Below are 20,204 nucleotides of genomic sequence, written 5' to 3'. Positions count from 1 at the left end.
GCAGAGGCGCCGGGGAAAGGCCGGCCCTTCCGCTTTCCTCACCGCAAGGCCGCCGGGCGGTTTCTCCCTCCGCCCCTCAGGCCCCGCCGGAGACTCCGCCCCTGGGGAGAGAGGGCGCCCAAGATGGCCGCTCCCGCTGTGGGGCACAGCCCCGAGCAGCCGTCGGTGCTGCTCCCGCAGCTCTCCATGGACCTGCTGCAAGTGAGTGAAGGCGGGGGAGCGGGGCGGGCGGCTCCGTGCGCCGCTTTCTCCAGCTCGGGAAACGGGGCTCTCGGGTCCTGGCGGCGGGGGAAGGCGAGAGAAGGGGGTCCTGAGGCCGGCGGGTAATCCTCGTCGTCGTCGTCCCCTCAGCTCAGCTGGGGGCAGCGATCGCGGGCTGACGTTGGGACTCCAGGTCGGGGAGCGGGCGGGTTGGCCTGTGCTGCGAAGGGGCCTGGGGGGTCGCTGTTTTTGTGGGGAAGGGGACGGGACGGGGTTGTGTGAAAGAACAAGTTCGAGAGAAAGAAAGAAAGAAAGGAATAGGTTTAGGACCTTTCATGGAGTAGAATGGTGGGCGTGTTTCCCTCGCTCACATTCACACAAACACACGCATGCACGTGTCTTCTTCCCTCAAGTTAAAACCATGCTGCTGCTGCTGCTGCGTTTACTACTTGGTCTGTGGCTGCATCTTGAACCCCAGCCCGTGCCATTACTAAGCTGAACCTTTTTCGGTCCTCTTTTTTTCCTTTTGTGATTTTTCAAGATAATGTTGGGTGTCTCGCGCAGTCTTCTGTGTTGAGGCGTGCACGTTTTTTGCTTCGGTTGCTTGTTTCGTGGGTCATTTGTGTCCACGCGTTTTTGTAGCCGTGTGGTCCTTGGGTGAAGGGTGGAACGCAAAGTTAATAAATAGGTAAAATATATAAAAATAGTGTTTCGTGAGATGGTGCTGAATGAAGCATTTGCCCATTGCACCATTTCTCATATCCCTATGATGCAAATTGTGTTTTTTATATTTAATGAATAAAGTAATAATAATAATATTTATTGAATTTCTGTTCTGCCGTTCATCCAAGGATCACAGGGCGATCTTTCTTTCTTTCTTTCTATACCTCCCTATACCTGAAGGTCTTAGGGCAGTTCACATAAAATATCAAATACATAAAATCAAAACAAAAACAACAGCCCAATTTTAAAAACCCAAAAAAGAGCTTACAGTATAAAAACTCATAAATGCATAACATAGTGACAAACAAAAACAATACAGCAACATTCCCCTTCACCTGTGAATTACAAAGAAGATGGGTAATGGCTGAACAAGTAAGTGTGTTTAAGGAAATATTGACCATCATTACTTGTAAGATACTGAGAAATGATTTTTCAAGATAATGTTGGGTGTCTCGCGCATTCTTCTGTGTTGAGGCGTGCACGTTTTTTGCTTCGGTTGCTTGTTTCGTGGGTCATTTGTGTCCACGCGTTTTTGTATTTTGAACCGCCGTGTGGTCCTTGGGTGAAGGGTGGAACGCAAAGTTAATAAATAGGTAAAATATATAAAAATAGTGTTTCGTGAGATGGTGCTGAATGAAGCATTTGCCCATTGCACCATTTCTCATATCCCTATGATGCAAATTGTGTTTTTTATATTTAATGAATAAAGTAATAATAATAATATTTATTGAATTTCTGTTCTGCCGTTCATCCAAGGATCACAGGGCGATCTTTCTTTCTTTCTTTCTATACCTCCCTATACCTGAAGGTCTTAGGGCAGTTCACATAAAATATCAAATACATAAAATCAAAACAAAAACAACAGCCCAATTTTAAAAACCCAAAAAAGAGCTTACAGTATAAAAACTCATAAATGCATAACATAGTGACAAACAAAAACAATACAGCAACATTCCCCTTCACCTGTGAATTACAAAGAAGATGGGTAATGGCTGAACAAGTAAGTGTGTTTAAGGAAATATTGACCATCATTACTTGTAAGATACTGAGAAACCTTGAAGCTTCTTTCAGTACGCTTTGTAGACTGTATTTTCAGCAGCATATAACTTGGTTGTATAGCTGACACCAAATACCTATGATGAAAGTTCGTTTATTATGTGAACTGGTCATGTCCCTAAGAAGAAATAATATTTAATTACCTACATATTTCTTATAGGCACACATTAAAGTTGAAAATGAAGATGATGTACACTTCGTGTCTTTTAATCGCAAAGAAACACCCTTTGTGAAAGTTAAAAGTAAGTTCTTTCATTTTTCCCATTAATAATAATAATAATAAATTTTATTTATATCCCGCCCTCCCCAGCCAAGCCGGGCTCAGGGCGGCTAACAACAATCAAATAAACAATCAAATAATAACACATTCTAAAAATATTTCATTATAAAAATTAGTTAAAATCAAATTGATGGCAACCGATTAAACAAAATTCTGTGCAGGTTGCCAGCGGAGGGAGTCAGGCTGCGCCCTGACCAAAGGCCTGGCGGAACAACTCTGTCTTGCAGGCCCTGCGGAAAGATGTCAGGTCCCGCAGGGCCCTAGTCTCTTGTGACAGAGCGTTCCACCAGGTTGGAGCCGCAGCCGAGAAGGCCCTGGCTCTAGTTGAGGCCAGCCTAACCTCTCTGAGGCCTGGGACCTTGAGGGTGTTATTGTTTGCAGACCGTAGGTTTCTCTGTGGGGCATACCAGGAGAGGCGGTCCCGTAGGTACGAGGGTCCTAGGCCGTATAGGGCTTTAAAGGTTAAAACCAGCACCTTAAACCTGATCCTGTACTCCACCGGGAGCCAGTGCAGCTGGTATAGTACCGGATGAATGTGATCTCGCAGCGAAGACCCCATAAGGAGTCTCGCCGCGGCATTCTGCACCCGCTGGAGTTTCTGGGTCAGTCTCAAGGGCAGCCCCACGTAGAGCGAGTTACAATAATCCAGTCTGGAGGTGACCGTCGCATGGATCACAGTGGCTAGGTCAGGGCGAGAGAGATAAGGGGCCAACTGCTTAGCTTGGCGGAGATGGAAAAATGCCGCCTTTGTTATAGCTGTAATCTGCGCCTCCATAGAGAGGGAGGTATCGAAGATTACACCCAAACTCTTAACGGACGGTGCTGGCACTAATTGCACCCTCGCAAGAGATGGGAGTTGCCCCCTCGATCCCATATCGTCCCGCCCCAGCCAGAGGACCTCTGTCTTCGAAGGATTTAACTTCAACCGGCTCCCACGTAACCATCCAGCCACAGCTTCCAGACATCTGGTCAGTGTGTCTGGGGCCGAGTTAGGATGGAACACCTGATGGAATTTCTTGCAACAGACACCTGATGGAATTTCTTGCAACAGAAACTCATTTGATATACTGCAATCTACATCTAAGTATGTTTGTGATTAAAATTCGGAGAATCTTGAGTAGGAAGCTGCTGCCCTGCAACTTTCTATTCTAAAGTTTAGTCCATGTGAAAGTAATGATAAGTTTATACAAATGGCACAGTTGGGTATTGTTGTAAAAAAATGCCTATTCATTTTTAACTGAATGAGCTATACTGTGGGGTAAGGGACTGGCGTAAAGGCAACCACCATACTCAATGGTGACCATATTCTGTCATCACTGAATGGGAAAAGGAAAACCCACTACTCTGAAAAACACAGAATGGAACACCACCACCAGTGCCCACCAGTCATGGGCCATGCCAGGCAAAAGCAATTCATTGATTATAATTGTGTCCAAACCAGGTTGTTACTGGGTTTTGTTTAATAATCAACCGTTCCTCAGGTTTGGCAAACACAGGGAAATATTGTTTGTTTAACAGTAGACGTGTTATCTTTGTAACCACGCAGGATATGGGGAGCAAATTAACCCAGGGCTCATTCATGTGATAGGAAAGAATGGTTCCCCATTACATATGAATTGGCATAGCGAAAAGGGCCTGAGCAAATTTATGGCTGTGCATAAAAGCCAAATGTATACTGGCTGATAATTGTGAACGTTTATAACTGCTTTGAGGGTTGTTGTTTTTACAAACAAGTGGTATAGAAATTTTATTAAATAAATGAATGAAATGAAATACAGTATCCATTTAATTTTCTGTTTTATAACAATTAGGCCCCTCCTGTAAAGATCTGGCAATCTGAAGGCAACCAAATTCCAACTTGCTTCATTGTTGAAGTGACTGATCTCAGGCAGGATGGTTTAATTCATCACCATGTTGATCACCATGTTGTCATAGGCTAACAAACTACTGTTTAACCCTGTACAGAGTCTATAAACAGCAGAAAGCCCCGCTATGATGGATCATTGGTTCATTTGACCAGGAGATTCATGGACCTTGTCAAAGTCTCACCAGAAGGGGTTCTTGATTTAAATGAGGTTTCTCGGACACTAGGAGTGCGGAAGCGAAGAGTGTATGATATCACAAATGTGCTGGATGGAATACATCTTATTCAGAAAAGGTCCAAGAACCTTATCCAGTGGGTGTAAGTTGATTTTCCATTATGGCTTTAAAACAAGAACTGAGATCTTGTGTTAATTAAGTGCAGCCTTACTCTGTACTTTTTATGGATTGGACATGTACTAGAGCAATGCCTACCCTTCTGAACTCCTTCCTGTTGCATATCAGACAAATGGTATCACTATTATCTTTTTGGTGCCTATCAAAGACCTTCCTTTCCCAATAAGCCCAAGTAAAATTTTTTATCCAAGTCTGATTATGTATTGGATTTCAAATTGTTTGTTTTTATACATGTTGCATTGTTTCTGTTTTTATAGTTGAATCACTTTGGGATGTTTTATGAGAAGCAATTCAGAAATGATATAAATAATCTTAATTGAGTAAAATGGCACTTGTTTATACATGGTTATTTGATTGTAGCCTTAATTATGCAACCTTATGCAACTCATATTATTAAACAAAGGTAGATTCTGTATATAATATACAAATATAGCATATAACACACAAATACATAGTCTGATCCTTTTCCAGATGTTCATGAGCTTAGGTGTGCCAAACTCTGCAGAGAACTAGGCTATTAGTAAGTATTCTCTAGGGCTTGGCTTCCTTTTATGAAACATGTAGCTGCCAATTGATAAATGTTCACTTCCAAGAGTTGACCATGTTCTTACCAAAAGCTCCTCTAGATATTGGTATGTAATGCAATGCTGCTTCTTTCTTTAGCGGGTGTGTGAAAGTCTAAAAAACTTCGTATTCTATTTTAGTGGATCAGATATTAAGCATATTACTATCAGGACACCAGAGCATCAAAAGTTAAGAGATGAACTTTATGACTTAACAGAAATGGAGGAAGCATTAGATGAATTAATCAAGGACAGTGCTCATCAATTGTATGATTTAACAGATGACAAAGAAAAGGCAAGATATCCTTTTTCTGAAGCATTTGTAAGAGTTTTGACTTGCTGGCGTTGAGCAACTGCAATTAAAATAGTGCTAGTACTTCATATGAAAACATACATTCTACTGCTATTGAAATTCCTTGACAATCACGTACACTAGCTTATGTAACCTACCAAGATATTCGTAGCATTCAGACTTTTCAAGAACAGATTGTTATTGCAATCAAGGCTCCAGAAGAAACCAAAATGGAGGTACCAGCTCCTAAACAAGTAAGTGCATCCTGGCATGTTTTATAAATCACCTGGGTGGGGTTGGATGGCAGTTTAACAGACCTAGCTACACATGTTTTAAGGTCAAACTTAAGGTAGGGGGCAGGCACTTGAACCAGATCTCCCTGAGTGGTATCATGTTCCTCTCCCACCCCACCCACCAACCTGCCAGCCTCAGAAGTAAAGTAAGTTTATAGATGAGCAGCATCTATAGCAAATGGGATTTGGGACCCTTCTCAAACTTTTTGTGTGAAAAAACAATTTACTGTCCAGGACCTTAATTTTTTTTTTCTTTTCCAAATATGTCAAGCCCTTGAGTTTTACAACATCTCTACCTTTTATTGGAGGGACACGGGTGGCGCTGTGGGTTAAACCACAGAGCCTAGGACTTGCGGATCAGAAGGTCGGCAGTTCGAATCCCCACAATGGGGTGAGCTCCCGTCTCTCGGTCCCTGCTCCTGCCAACCTAGCAGTTTGAAAGCACGTCAAAGTGCAAGTAGATCAATAGGTACCACTCCAGCGGGAAGGTAAACGGCGTTTCCGTGCGCTGCTCTGGTTCGCCAGAAGCGGCTTTGTCATGCTGGCCCCATGACCCGGAAGCTGTATGCTGGCACCCTCGGCTAATAAAGCGAGATGAGCACCGCAACCCCAGAGTCAGCCACGACTAGACCTAATGGTCAGGGGTCCCTTTACCTTTACCTTTACCTTTTATGGGAATGTTTACTGCAGCATGGGTCCAACCCTGCTCTCAGCCAATGTTGTTGTCTTGCAGGACTGCATAGAAGTACGCATCAAAAGCACAAAGGGACCCATTGATGTTTATTTATGTGAAGTGCCATTGGACGATCCAAATGCTGATGTTTTGAAAAATATGGATAACATTTCGTGCGAAAGAAGACAGGCAATGGATGATTATGGAGGTAAATATGGTAATGGAATGGACGCTTATAAAAATGACATGCAGCAATTACAAGTTTCCTGCTCCTTGGAAACGTGGTTAAAACCTGTATCGGCATAAATGCATGTTGTCTGCTAATCTACAGACACACCTAATCTCAGATGTGTGATAAGGAATCTTACTGTTTTATTTTAATTATTTCAGTATAATTAATAAAATGATTAAGGAGTTCAGGATAGGTGACAGTTCAACATCTGGGAATAAAATAGAAGCTCAGTATTGACTAGGAAAAAACCTCAGTGGGCAGACAGAAGCTGGGTTAGAAAGAGCCACCCCTGATCTAAAGTTTTAGTCTTAAACATTGTGAAACGCTTAGGTTACATTAATATCTGTTACGTTTGTGAGTTTTTACTGCTCAAGTACACCCCACTGGTTTCAATGTGATTTAAAGCACAAGTTGTTTTGGGATTTTACCCCCATACCAAAATATGTTCAGCAGATTACCTGAATGTGGTTTGCTATTCCTTTTCTTCAAATGGTTTGTCTTTTGTGTTCACCTTCTACAGTGAGCAATATCAGAGATACGAAGACCTGCTAGACTACTGAGGCATTTGATTACTGAACTTCCACTTCATGGACTTCCCTGGATGTGCTTCATGGAGGGCCAGTGCAAGCACCACAAATTTCTGTCTCAACTACAGTTAAGAGAACAAGAGCAGGCACTGGATTTGCGGACTCTCTGCCTTGAGCTAATATTTCCCCCCCTAACCTTTCCTTTGGCACAGAGGTTGAGGGTAAAGTCACATCTTGCCTTCCCCTTTTCATGTTGGTTTTGCTCTGGAATAATGTGTTCACAACTAAATGACGAAGTTATACTGTGCTGTCATGCTAAAAAAAATCCTTAAATTAAAAATCTGAAAACGTGGATTAGGGTTGTCATTTTATACAGGTCTTGTGTGCCGCATATTATAGCCACCCTAAACTATTTAATGTGTCATTAAAGGGCCTCTCTTTCATCTTCATACATGGAAGTCACAATGAACATGAAGTTGTAATTAACTGCTTAATAAAAAAATATTAGCTCTTCAGAACTGACTGACCCTGGAACAAAACATGCTCAGTAAGGGACCATTTTGGAAGAAATGCACTTTAGTTCTGAAGCTGCACTATTGCCCAGTGGAATTGTTAAACCATTATTCCACTGTAAAGATTTGGAAAAGGAAATGTTTCACACAAGAACAAGACTACAGAAAACAAGGTGATTTTTATTTTCATTTCATGGATGTTGTTCATGTGATATGCCTTGAACTCTGTATGAAACTGGCTTGAAGTCCTCAAGAAGCTGAAATTGCTTGGTTCATGTGTATATATGTATATCATGTTTAAATGGTTATCAGTGGAAATTTGGGCTGCCTCTGTACAGTAAAATTCAAATAAACACTAACTGATAAATACTACACATACAAAGTATTTGTCATTTTTGTTTGACTTTGAAGCTCCATTGATTTACAGTTGTTTCAAACCTTTCATGTATGAATTTATAGTTTGTGAACTATAAATTGCAGGAGCAGTCGGAAGGTAGATTGAGGTCTATCAGATGAGTTTTGGGTGACTCTTCCCCCAGCCCTGCCTAATTAGGCTGCAGAAATGAAGGAAATGGGGAAGGGAAAAGGAGAGACCTGGAATGGTTTTACTTGAAAGCACCATCTTCATTCCCAAATTCAAAGCATCCACCACTATTCTGCACTTGGCAGCAGCTCATGGATCTTGAGTTTCTAGGAAAAATAACATGGATCCTATACACTTGAAATCTGCCCTCTCCTAAACTAAAACATACATTACAACAGGGGTGTTTCTTTTCATAAATGAAGCAAAAGTACTACTACTACTACTACTACTAATAATAATAATAATAATAATAATAATAATAATAATAATAATAATTTTATTATTTGTACCCCGCCTTTCTGGCTGGGTTTCCCTAGCAACTCTGGGTGGCTTACAGCATATCTAATAACATAATAAAAACATCAAGCATTAAAAACCTCCCGACACAGGGCTGCGTTCTGATGTCTTCTGAAAGTTGTGTCATTCTTTATCTCCTTGACATCTGAAGGGAGGGCGTTCCACAGGGAGGGCACCACTGCCAAGAAGGCCCTCTGCCTGGTTCCCTGTAACTTCACTTCTCGCAGTGAGGGAACCATCAGAAGACCCTTGGAGGTGGACCTCAGTGTCCAGGCTGAGCGATGGGGGTGGAAACCCTTCTTCAGGTATATTGGGCTGAAGCTGTTTAGGGCTTTAAAGGACAGCACTGGGAGCCAGTGAAGATCCTTTAGGACCGGTGTTCTATGGTCCTGGTGGCCATTCCCAGTCACCGGTCTAGCTACTTGGAAGCAAGATTCACTGCATTCAAGGGAGTTAAGTGTACATGGGATTGCGGTTTCTCCTTTTGCATGCAGTATCAAAACATAATTGCTTTACAACAGTGTTTTGTTTTTCTAACTTGATGCATAATTAACATATTTTATCTTGTCTCAAATTTCAGAAATGTAGGAGTACTACAAATTGGGTAACTGAGCAGTCTAATCCCAGTTTGCCCTGGGCTGGAAAAGAGGGTTTGGGTTGCGTGGAGGCATATCCATTCACTGACGTGGCGCTCTCCCATCAGTCCGTCAAATGTGTGGGCGAGTGGAAGTGCCTGCCATCAGCAGACGTGCCAAAATGGGAGGCAAGTCTGAGCTAGCTTCGGCTCTGTTAGATTCTGAGGTGGCTCCATTGTCACTGCTGGTGGCATTGGTCCTGATCGTTCTAGTTCCAAGAAAAGTCAACAAGCAGGGCCAAAGAACACATGGACTGCACTACCTTATAGTTTCATAACTAGTAATAAAAATTCTCTGGGTTGTAGCCCAGTAATTCCTTCCATAAATAAGGTTAATGGAAGTACAGATTATGGACTATGCCATGATAGAGTGTATGTTGTGGGGGAGGAAGGGAAAGAAGAATGTTAGCCGCTTTGAGACTCCTTTGGGTAGTGATAAAGCAGGATATCAAATCCAAACTCCTCCTCCTCCTCCTTCTTCTTCAGAAGTAATGGTTGGAATTCTCCCTCCTTACTCAGCTCTCCTATGCAGACAAACTGGAGCAATCAAGTTTCCTGGGGCTGCATTTTCATAGGTTGGTTGTATGTAGAACAGGACTTCCACAGCCTGTGTTTCCGTTTGGGAGAATCCTGGACTTAACACTCAGGAGTTCATTTGAGAACAAGGGACAAGAAGATCTAAGAGGAATTACCTTGGCACCTCCTCTAGTCATTCCCAGATTTCGCTATCATGACATCCCACAGGGCCTTGGTTCTGCTTGCCAGTGGCGTAGCGTGGGGGGTGCCAAGGGGGCCGGCCGCACCGGGCGCAACATCTGGGGGGGGGGCGCGCTCGCTGCCTCCGGAGTCGCCGAAGAGCCTCCGGCGCAGGCTGTAGCAGAGCCCCATGTCTCGTGGAACCAACGAGCTGTGCGCGCGTCCGGGCTGAAGGCGTCCGACAGGCAGCAGCTCTCAGCCCCGCGCGTCAGGGCCGCGGAGGACGCGCCAGGCAGCCCCTCCTCACAGCCCTGCCTCCGCTGCTGCTGCTGCAGCTGCTGGGCCATGTTGCATTTTCCTCGCCTCTCTGCCCCCCTCCTCCTCCGGGCAAGCGGCGTGGTTTGGGCAGCAGCGCCAGCGGCAACTCACCTCAGATCGGCAGGTTAGGGGTTAGAGGGGGCGCAAATTACTTGCCTTGCCCCGGGTGCTGACAACTCACACTACGCCGCTGCTGCTTGCAATAGAGGTTTTGGTAGCTTAAATTTCTCCGTTGCATCCCTCCACCCTGTTCCTATTACAGTTCATACGGCTTGAAGTTAAATTGCGGCTGAAGAAGAGAAACTGTGTTAGGTGTTTCGTTGATCCACCATATGAGATGCCAGTTAAACAACCAGAAATTGAATCTATGCAAGCCTAAGCAGGTGGTGGCAGTAGCCAGGGGACCTTGCCAAAAGCAGTTCTTGTGGAGGCTCCAGAACAGAAACCTTGTCATGCTTATCCATACCTTGTACCCAATTTGCTGCTGGAATGTGCTGTACGTGGAGCTGCTCTCACCTCCTGGCCGATTTTGGGTGCTCAGTTATATATTGCAGTCTGTTTTTGAAGAAATGTATTACTTGCTAGTTTGCTTCCTGGCTGAATTCAGTCAGCCCATTTAAAGTATACAATAAACCTTCACAGCACAACATAAAACATTTTAATTGTACATTACCAATTGTTATGAGTGATAAGCCTTCAAAATGAAAAACGATGGAGGAACAGAAGCCAAACTTCTTCATATCGTCGAGGTGATAAGACTCTCTAGATCCCACAACATTGTGTTTTATATCATGTTTGTGGAGCGACTCGAGTAAAACAGCCTAAGGAGAAGTTCACTAGAGACATACAACATAGACATATATGCATGTATTTGGTCGGAATTTCATCAGAAGCTTGAAGGGCTTCCACCTAGGAAATGTATGGAAAATATGGTGCTGTAATATCTTGTGTGTTTAAAGTGAGGATTTCTTACTGTATTTCCTGAGGAGGTTTGGACATAAATATTAGTCTCTCATCTACTGCTGTTGTTCTGGAGACTTCACCTTTCATAATTGCATATTATATTGGGTTGAATTCAAGGTACAGTCGTACCTCGGGTTAAGAACTTAATTCGTTCTGGAGGTCCGTTCTTAACCTGAAACTGTTCTTAACCTGAGGTACCACTTTAGCTAATGGGGCCTCTCGCTGCCACCACGCAATTTCTGTTCTCATCCTGAAGCAAAGTTCTTAACCCGAGGTACTATTTCTGGGTTAGCGGAGTCTGTAACCTGAAGCCTCTGTAACCTGAAGCCTCTGTAACCCGAGGTACCACTGTACTGGTACTTACCTTTTAAATCCATTCCTGGTCTGATACTCACACACTTTAAGAGACACAGCTTTCTAGTTTAGTCCTTACAGCAGTTTCAGTCAGCTGCCCAGGCCCTGTTACTTCACAGCGGTAGAATTGTAGAACTGTAGAACTTCAAAGTTGAAAGGGACATCAGCTGCAAGGGCCTTTACTGCAGTTACTCCCAAATCCTGGAATGTCGCCCTGTGAGAAACTCGGGGCTGTTGTGGCCATGTCTTTTTGAAGAGTGCAAAACTTGCCTTGGCAGCCAATGTGGCTCATTGATTGACTCTGCTATATAAATCATTGTACAAAATCACAGTTGTCATGTAACAAACTGCTTTCTTACTCCAGGTGGCAGTCTTGTGCTTTTGAGAGAAATCAGACTCTCCCTTCCTATGCAGTGCTTCTGTGGTGTCGAGATAGCCAAATGTTTGTTTTCAGCGGGAACGGATTATTTTGATGACACACTGATAAATCTGTGTAGTCAAGTGGTTATTACTTCCTATTTTAAAAGGCAAAACGGGTACAACTTCTACCGGAGACAGTAAAAAAGCTGCGCTTTACATAAGGGTGAAGCTCATTCCGTGCCCCTGGTATTGGTGATCTCAACCATCTTCCTATATGCAGCCCTAGGGATGTGAACGTTGGTTTAACTGTCACTGGGGGACCTTAATTAACAGCTAAGCAGAGGCTGAAGTATGCAGAAGAACAGAAGAATACGCACATTCTGGTTGCCTGCTGCAGGTTTAGAATTTTAAGCAATCGACTGGCGCTAAACTAGGGGAGCCAGAAGAAGTGAATATGGCTGGGTGCTAGTCAGGCTTGGCTAGTGTTTGGTGACACCTAGAATAAGAAGAGGATCAAGGGAGAAGAGACTTGAAAGGAAGGCTGAGGAGATTGGTGGCCCAAGGCTTGCTGGTGGCCAAAGGCTAGCTGAAGAGGGCAAAACATATTTACAGAGGGGTCAATTTTGTTTACAGAGCTGAGAGGGGAGAAGTAGTGAGCGAGTCAGTCTGCAAATCTAGGCTCTGGTAGGAAAGCTAAAGGTACTGTAGATTCCATGATGGGACCGCAAAAACAGATCTGCGCTTCAGTAGGTTGATTGTAGTGGTTGAAGCAGAGGCTTCAACAAAATATCCTAGTAATTATATAGTGTTGGTGAGGCTAAAGTGGGGTGGAGGAAATGCAAGTGCAAATGGGAAAGGTGCTTTAATAAGGTTCCTCAAAACTGTCTTGTTTTAGTAGTGGTGTAAAATAAAGCTTTGGTATTTAAAGTGACAGTAGCAAGTTGACCCATTTAAAGAGACAGTGCTATATTAAAGTAACCACATCAGCTTGTGCCCCACCTAATCTTGTAATAAATAAGCACTGATATATTTGTTGACTATAGTAATTATATCTTATGAGCTTTGTACCATGCCTATATGCCACAGTTACTCTAGGGTTAATTGCAAGATAAGGGTGCAATGGGTATAAGTGATTTTAAATGGTGGCAGCAATACGGTTTGAAGAACCACTGGAGGGGAAGTTGGGGGGGGGGGGTTAAATAGGAATACCCTTCTTCCTTCACCGCAGTGCCAAGCCATTTAGGGATTTAAAGGTAAATGCCAGAACTTTGAACTGAGCCCAGAAACAAATAGTCAGCCCATAAAGTCTCTCTAAACAAGTGAGATAATTCGAAACGGGAGCACTAACCCAAAGTCTACCTGCCACACTTCACACAAGCTGAAGCTTCTGAACAATTCTGAAAGACAACCCCATGCATAATGTGTTGCAGTAGTCCAAAAGAGCATGGATAACCATGGCTGGACAATGGATGCTGCTAATGTACCACTCAAAACCGGTGAAAGACACTCCATGCTCCAAGGACACTTGCAGCTCCATACATGACACTGGGCCTCTGATCTATCAGGATAAAGCCTCAGTTTGTTGACCCTCTTCAGGTCTATTACCAAACCCAGGCACTGATTCAGCCCTTCCACAACATCAGCTGACTTGAATGACAAGGAGAAATATATCAACAAGCATTTGCTACGGCTTTAGTTCCAAAGAGCTCTGGGACTCCATTACTCATGCAGATCAGACATTGTTTATATTTGAAGTCACAGCCATCTAAAATAACTGGGTAGAACCACCTCAACCTAACATGTGGGGTAAAAGAACTAGACAGCAGCAGCAACGCCCCGTCCCAAAAAAAGGTGAATGGAAGCATCTTTAATCTTTATTTAGAGAGCAAACTGCAACCAAACCAGTGTTGGTGTGTATTTTTCTAGATTGTCCTTTATCATGAGAATTGAGATATTAGGAATTTCTTCACATATTGAGCATCTCTGTCACATGTTTTCTGTGAGTTTTTTGTCACAAGTACTCGGATCGGCAAAACAATAATTCCTAAATACCCTGGGCACAAAGATGGGATGTGCCTACGTCCTGCTGAAATGTGAGGGATTTGTCAGTCACGATGACCAATGTCATGCTTAGATAGTTTGTCATAAACTGTGTCTGGGCTATACCAATTCAGACAGCAGGTGGGGGAATCTCATGAATGGCTGCCCTGATCATTTAAAAACTTGTTGTGCATAGAAACTAGATGATCAGTAAGGAGAATGATAGGCTGGAAATCCTCTCCCTAACAGGCTACTTTCTCACTGTAGAGAAGTTCCCTTGTCCTGTATCTGTAGTCTGTAGTCTGAATTGGTACATTCCAAGAATAAGTTTATGATGCAATGAGCTGTGTGCTTGGACTAGGACCAAATTAAGATGCATATAACTTTCTCCCTTCCTTTCTCTCTTCATTTGCTCAATGAAACTTCTTAGTTCTATATCTAAGCCACACTTTAAAAATTAATTTCATACAAATCTATAATGCAAGCAAGATACTGTACTGTATTTTGGGCCTCTGTATTTTGTACTGACCAAACTGTGGGAGGCAGTGGAAGACAGAAGTGCCTGGCGTGCTCTGGTCCATGGGGTCACGAAGAGTCGGACACGACTAAACAACAACAATTTTGTACTGCAATTCTTAGGTTGTATAATATTTATGCTGAAGTTTTCGTTGCACTGTATAATATATGTGAATATCCTCTCTAAGGAAAGAGATTTTGTTTTAGCTAAGGACAGCCACAGTGAATAAATTTTAGCAGCAGTCCTCTGAACATTTGGCAGGCTGATGATGTGTGGACTGCAATTCAAGTGCATGTTCAAGAAAATGCTACTGAGACGGGGCAGCTATATAACTACCATTTCCTCTGTTTGTAATAGCAGGGGGCAGTGAGGGAGACAATAAAAAGTTTAAGCCTTCAAAAGGGTCATTTGGTGTGAATGAAAGATTTAAGTGCCTAAAATTCAACCTTCTGTTTGTAGGTTACATTTTTACAACACAGTTTTGGTTTAAGATTTCAGCTATGGTGTCTCAGATTGTAAGAATGCAGCTGGAAGGCAACACAGAAATGTCCAAATGTTCTCTGAATTCTAAATATATCAAACTTTCTGGAAATGTAGTTGCTTGGAAATCAACAAATGACAACACAAACTGCTTGCCTATAGCTCGGCTGAAAGTATGTGTTTTGCTTTTTGTTTTGTTCCCTCTGCTGTCTCTACAGCAGCAATGAGTAGTTGATTCTCTCAAAAGTATAAATCAAGCTGGAGTGATGTGAGCTAAGATGGGATTTTTGTATTCATCTGCAAAATTAACAGTGCAGTTTTCAGCCAACCACACACACACACACACACACAGAGAGAGAGAGAGAGAGAGAGAGAGAGAGAGAGAGAGAGAGAGAGAGAGAGAGAGAGAGCATAGTAGAATCCATATATATATATATATGACAAGCAAGTGGATAAGGGTGATCCAGCACATTGTGTACTTGGCCTTTTGAAAGGCTTTTGACAAAATTCCTCACCCAAGGCTCCCATGTAAATTTAGCAGTCATGTGATAAGAGAAGAGGTATTCGTATGGATTGGCAACTGGTTAAAAAACAGGAAGCTGAAGGGAGGAATACAGAGACAGCTCTCACAATGGAGGGATGTAAGCAGCAGGTATCTATTCTGTGGGAAGGTACCGGGCCTATGCTTTTTAACTTGTTCACAAATGGCCTGGAGAGATGAGTAAGCCAAAGCTACAGATAAGCCCACATTATGCAGGGGTATGAAAAACAAAATGGGATTGTGAGGCGCCCCTAAAGTATTTCTCCAAACCAAGTCAATGGGTATGAACATGCCTAATGCTATTAAGTGTAAAATGAGAGGGGGGCAATAAATCCTACCACATAAAGATATGCTGATGGGATCTGCGCTGGCAGTAATTGTTCAGGAAAAGGCTGAGGACAGCAACTGTCCTATTAGTGACCTTTTGCAAGCTGCTATGCAAGTTTTTTGGCTAAAGAACTGGGTAAAAATGCTGTAAATAAATAAATCTTGGCGTCGTGGTGGATAGCTCCATGAAAACATCAACAACACAGTGTGTGGCTGTGTATAAGGCAAATTTCATGCCAGCGATAACCAGGAAAGGGATTTAAAATAAAAATGCTGACATTGTAATAATTCCTTTACACAAATCTTTGGTGCTTGGAATACTGTATCTCTTGTTCTGTTTGATGCACCTCAAAAGGGATACTCTAGAACTGGCAAAGATGCCACCCAAATGACCAGGGGCCAAATGTTCTCCCTCCTACTGCAGCCCCATAACTCATTGTTCAGGTTATGAACTTAATTCATTCTGGAGGTCCATTCAAAACCCGAAACCGTTTTTAACCTGAGGTGCGCTTTCGCTCATGGGGCCTCCCACTGCCGCTGTGTTGCCGGCACACGATTTCTGTTCTCATCCTGGGGCAAACAATGGTTCTGATCAAAAGATCCATGCAATTGTCCCTAATTTACATGTTCTTTGCAGGGAATAAGTTACCACCTGATTTGCTCAAGGTCACACAGGACAGCCAGTCAGTGGCGTAGCGTGGGTTGTCAGCACCCGGGGCAAGGCAAGTAATTTGCGCCCCCTAACCCGTGGATTTTAGCAGGGGGCAGAGAGCTGCGAGTGCGAGCGCCCCCCCCCAGAAGTTGCGCCTGGTGCGGCCGGCCCCCCCTGCACCCCCCACGCTACGCCACTGCAGCCAGTAGGCTATAATTCCATTCCAGATAAACATCTGAAAAAACAAACCTTGTAACCCAAGGTACTACTTCCGGGTTAGCGGAGTTTGTAACCCAAAGCATTTGTAACCCGGGGTACCACTGTATAGTTTCTGTATATATAGTTTAACATTGTTCTTCTTTGGGGTAGTTTGTCCACCTTTGGTCCCTACCCAGCACTTGGCTCTCATCTTTGGCTCCTAGAATCTGTCAGCATACGGCAGCAGCCACACCCTGGGAACATCTTCAACTGGCCAGATCAACCAGGTGAGGGTAGCCACAATGAGTGGACGAGACCAATAGTGGGTCCAAGAGTCAATAAGGCGGTTTGTACACATAGGCGCCGACTCCATGGGGCCTGAGGGGGCTCGAGCCCCCTCAAAAAATTTTTGGGGGGGCTCAGCCCCCCCAATAATCTCGGGCGCCCTTCCAGCAGAGCGCCGCCGCCGTCCCCCGCCTCCTCCCCACCTGCTCCCTCGCCAGCCAGCCAGCCAGCCACGCGCCCTAGTCGGAGAGCCCCGGCCGTCCCCCGCGAGATTAGGGAATCCCCGGGGGCGGGGGCTCCTGCCTCGCTGCTTCGCAGCACCACCGCCACTGCCAAGGCACTGCCGGGGGGAATTTCCTTCCTCCTGGCGGTTTCAGCCCCCGCGAGAACAGGGGAATCCCGACCGGCCACACCTCCCAGCCAGCCCTCTCTTCTCCAGCTAGCCCCACGTTTCCCGCATATCAGCTGTTCCGGAGCTGATTAATAGGCGCAGCACGCTCTCCCCTATTCGCTCACGAGGAGGCGGTGCCACTTTATTTGCATATTCATGAGCTTATTTATTATTCATGAGCTTTCCCGGGCCCCCCCAATATTTTTTATAAGTCCGCGTCCCTGTTTGTACATGAGCTGTAGAGGGACGTGAGGGGCAGCTGGGGCTCATCAACCTGGGAAGGTAGCCCATCTAGAGAAGGGAAACTGATGCTAAACCTCTGCTGCCTTACAGGATATCTGCAGAAGAAGAAAAGGCTCGGGAGCAAACCCTACACAAATCCCAAGTGGAGTGCCTAAGACAGTTGGATGGCGCCTTTTATGCCTCCTTCCAGCACCTCCTGCAGCCAAACTGTTGCCGCGCATATTGCTATGCTTTCTTTTGGACCACATCAACAAGGCTGGGAGGATGGCTGTTGTCTGGGCAGACCAGGATCTCCATGCACACTACCCAGGCCTGGGGAGGTCACTTTGGTGCTCCTAACATACTGGTTTGATTTCACCCTTGGAGGCGCACTCCATTGTCTCTCGAGACAAACGGATGCCGACAACTGACTGCTTCTGAACTTTCAGTGTGTGCCCACATATTTCCCAAAATATATCTGCAACTGCAAGTGCTCTGCTGTACTGTTCTTTTTCACTGAAAGTCAGTAGCATGCCTGCAGCTTATATGTATTTCTGAGGAATCACGGAATAGACACAACTATGTGTTTGATGTTCTTATGCTCCCGCAGAGTTCTCCTCTTGGCGGCTCGGACTGAGCAAGGGGATCAGGGTTCCAGGAGCCACAGTAAAGAGCTAGGCTGAAGGTTGAGTTCCAGAGAAAACAACAAAATGAAGCAATTCACAAGGAGCCTTAGCATCAAGTTGCTCAGACTGACACACCAAGCAAGCCTGAAGTAACATTTATATAGGGTCTGCCAAGCCGCTATTCAAGTCTTCTGGTGCAGCTGGGCTGCAGCATAGCAAAGATTAGGCCAGTAACTCAGTGGTTTAGGAAATTAGGTGCAATGGGCTCTGCTGCTAAGAATGCCCTGGTGGTGTAGTGCTTGCAGAAATGGATGCAAGGTTCTTAAGTTCTGCACCTGCTTGGGGCAACTTTTCTTTTAGATATGCTTTAGCACCAGAGGCATGAAGAAGTTGGTGTGCAGATACACCCAAAAACTTAGGAAAAGAACCCTTCAGGGATAGCAGGAAAGCATTCTTAACACTCTGGCCTGGGGATATTTTTGTCCCTGCAAGTGTGATGGACGCAGCTTAATGTTGGCAGCTTTCAAGGCAAATTATTTGGCTTGGGTACTAGTTTGATTGCTTTTTCTAGCTTTACTGCCAAGGTTTGTTTTTTAAATGTTTATCTGGAACAGAATTATACTCTACTGGCTGTCCTGTGTGACCTTGAGCAAATCAGGTGGTAACTGATTCCCTGCAAAGAACATGTAAATTAGGGACAATTGCATGAATCTTTTGATCAGAACCATTGTGAGGCCTACTAATTAAATTTCCATCTGCTTCTCAGTTCTGCAGTTTGACTCATTAGAAAAGTGGCAAATTAATTAATCTGTAATTGTGCTAGACCAGACTCCATTCACAAAGCAAACACATTACTGTGTATTTGCCAGGCTCCCCAAACTATCCGAGTTAATGCAAAACTTGTCAGCTACTGTTTTTGCATCCTGCCCTTGTGTACTTCCAAGGCCCAGGGCAGTCATTCTGTATCCCTGCACCAAGCCAGTTAAACTGAGACTGCATCGTTCCAAAAGTGGGCTTCAATCCAGATCTTTTCAAGTTTATATATATTATAAGACATGATTTCATCCTATTCCCTGGCATTCAACTAATAATGCAGTATGCCAGTCAGTAACTGCTTACAATTTACATCCAGAAACAGTAACTATTGCTTACAAAATCTTCCTTGCGTAACTATCTGTGTAACAAGAAAGACGTATTAAGGAAGCAGGCAGTGAGAAACTGCCATCTCCCCTCACGGCTACTTTCAACATTTGGGATAGGCCCCTCTTCTGGAGACAATTATTACCAACTGCCTTGTGAGGATGAACCCCATTTCCTTTGGGTGTGATGGTATCAATTTGGGCCACATTAGCCTACCTGCCACAACAAAGTGGCAGATTCTGCCTAGGTCTCAGACATGCCCTGTAAGTGCAACAACTGGCTGTATTACAGCAGTTCCAGGAGCTATGACACCATGATTTTTTTCTCAGAGGCTGCTAAGGCCTATTTGTGGATGTGTTAAAAAAAAAAATGTGATCAGCCCATTTCCATCCAAGGTGGTCCTTATAAATTCTTTATAAATTAGAATGTTGTGCCTAAGTTTTATTGTTTTCCTTTTCCTTCCCCATTCTTATTTTCTTGCATGTCCTTTTGATTGTAAACCTGAAGATAGGGACTATGTTATTTTTTTTGGTTTGTGAGTTGCTGTGGGAACTTTTCTAACTGAAGACCAGGGTATAAATGCTTTAAATAAGTAATTTTAAAAAGTAAACAATAAAATCAACTGCCAAGCTAAACTCATACAATACTAGGAGAGGTAAACTCAGGGTTGTGGGTTAGAGCCTCGTGTTGGGCAAAAGATTCCTGCATTGCAAGGGGATGGACTTAGATGACCCTCGCGGTCCCTTCCATCTCTACAGTTCTATGATTCTACTACTAAGTGACAACGAATGCTGTTGGCATCTGTCTGTCTTGAGAGACAATGGAATGCACCTCCAGGGATGAACTCAAACCGTGTGTTAGCAGTACTGAAATGACCTCTCCAGGGTCACATTACAAACTGTGAAGTTACTGTGATTGCTACAAAGCACAACTAGATTGCATGATTGCTTGAAAAGAAGATTAATGCCCAGGGGTTCAAATTATGGGCCAGGAACCCTGAAACATAGGGGA

General features: G+C 44.0%; 1 protein-coding gene across 1 annotated transcript; it reads left to right on the top strand.

Annotated features, from left to right (window-relative positions):
- The first annotated feature begins 78 nt into the window (after positions 1-78).
- Positions 79-7,941, top strand: E2F6 (E2F transcription factor 6). The gene is made up of 7 exons (XM_081189227.1): positions 79-201; positions 2,141-2,222; positions 4,226-4,442; positions 5,182-5,341; positions 5,473-5,586; positions 6,359-6,506; positions 7,051-7,941. The coding sequence occupies exons 1-7, from the start codon at positions 124-126 to the stop codon at positions 7,080-7,082; spliced, it is 831 nt and encodes a 276-aa protein (XP_081045353.1). The 5' UTR covers positions 79-123; the 3' UTR covers positions 7,083-7,941.
- Positions 7,942-20,204: the final 12,263 nt, after the last annotated feature.

Source organism: Podarcis bocagei, assembly GCF_964188305.1.
Source record: "Podarcis bocagei genome assembly, chromosome: 3".
NCBI classification, from domain to species: Eukaryota; Metazoa; Chordata; class Lepidosauria; order Squamata; family Lacertidae; genus Podarcis; species Podarcis bocagei.
Note: the sequence above shows the minus strand (reverse complement) of the source record. Positions and strands in the feature narration are given on the sequence as shown.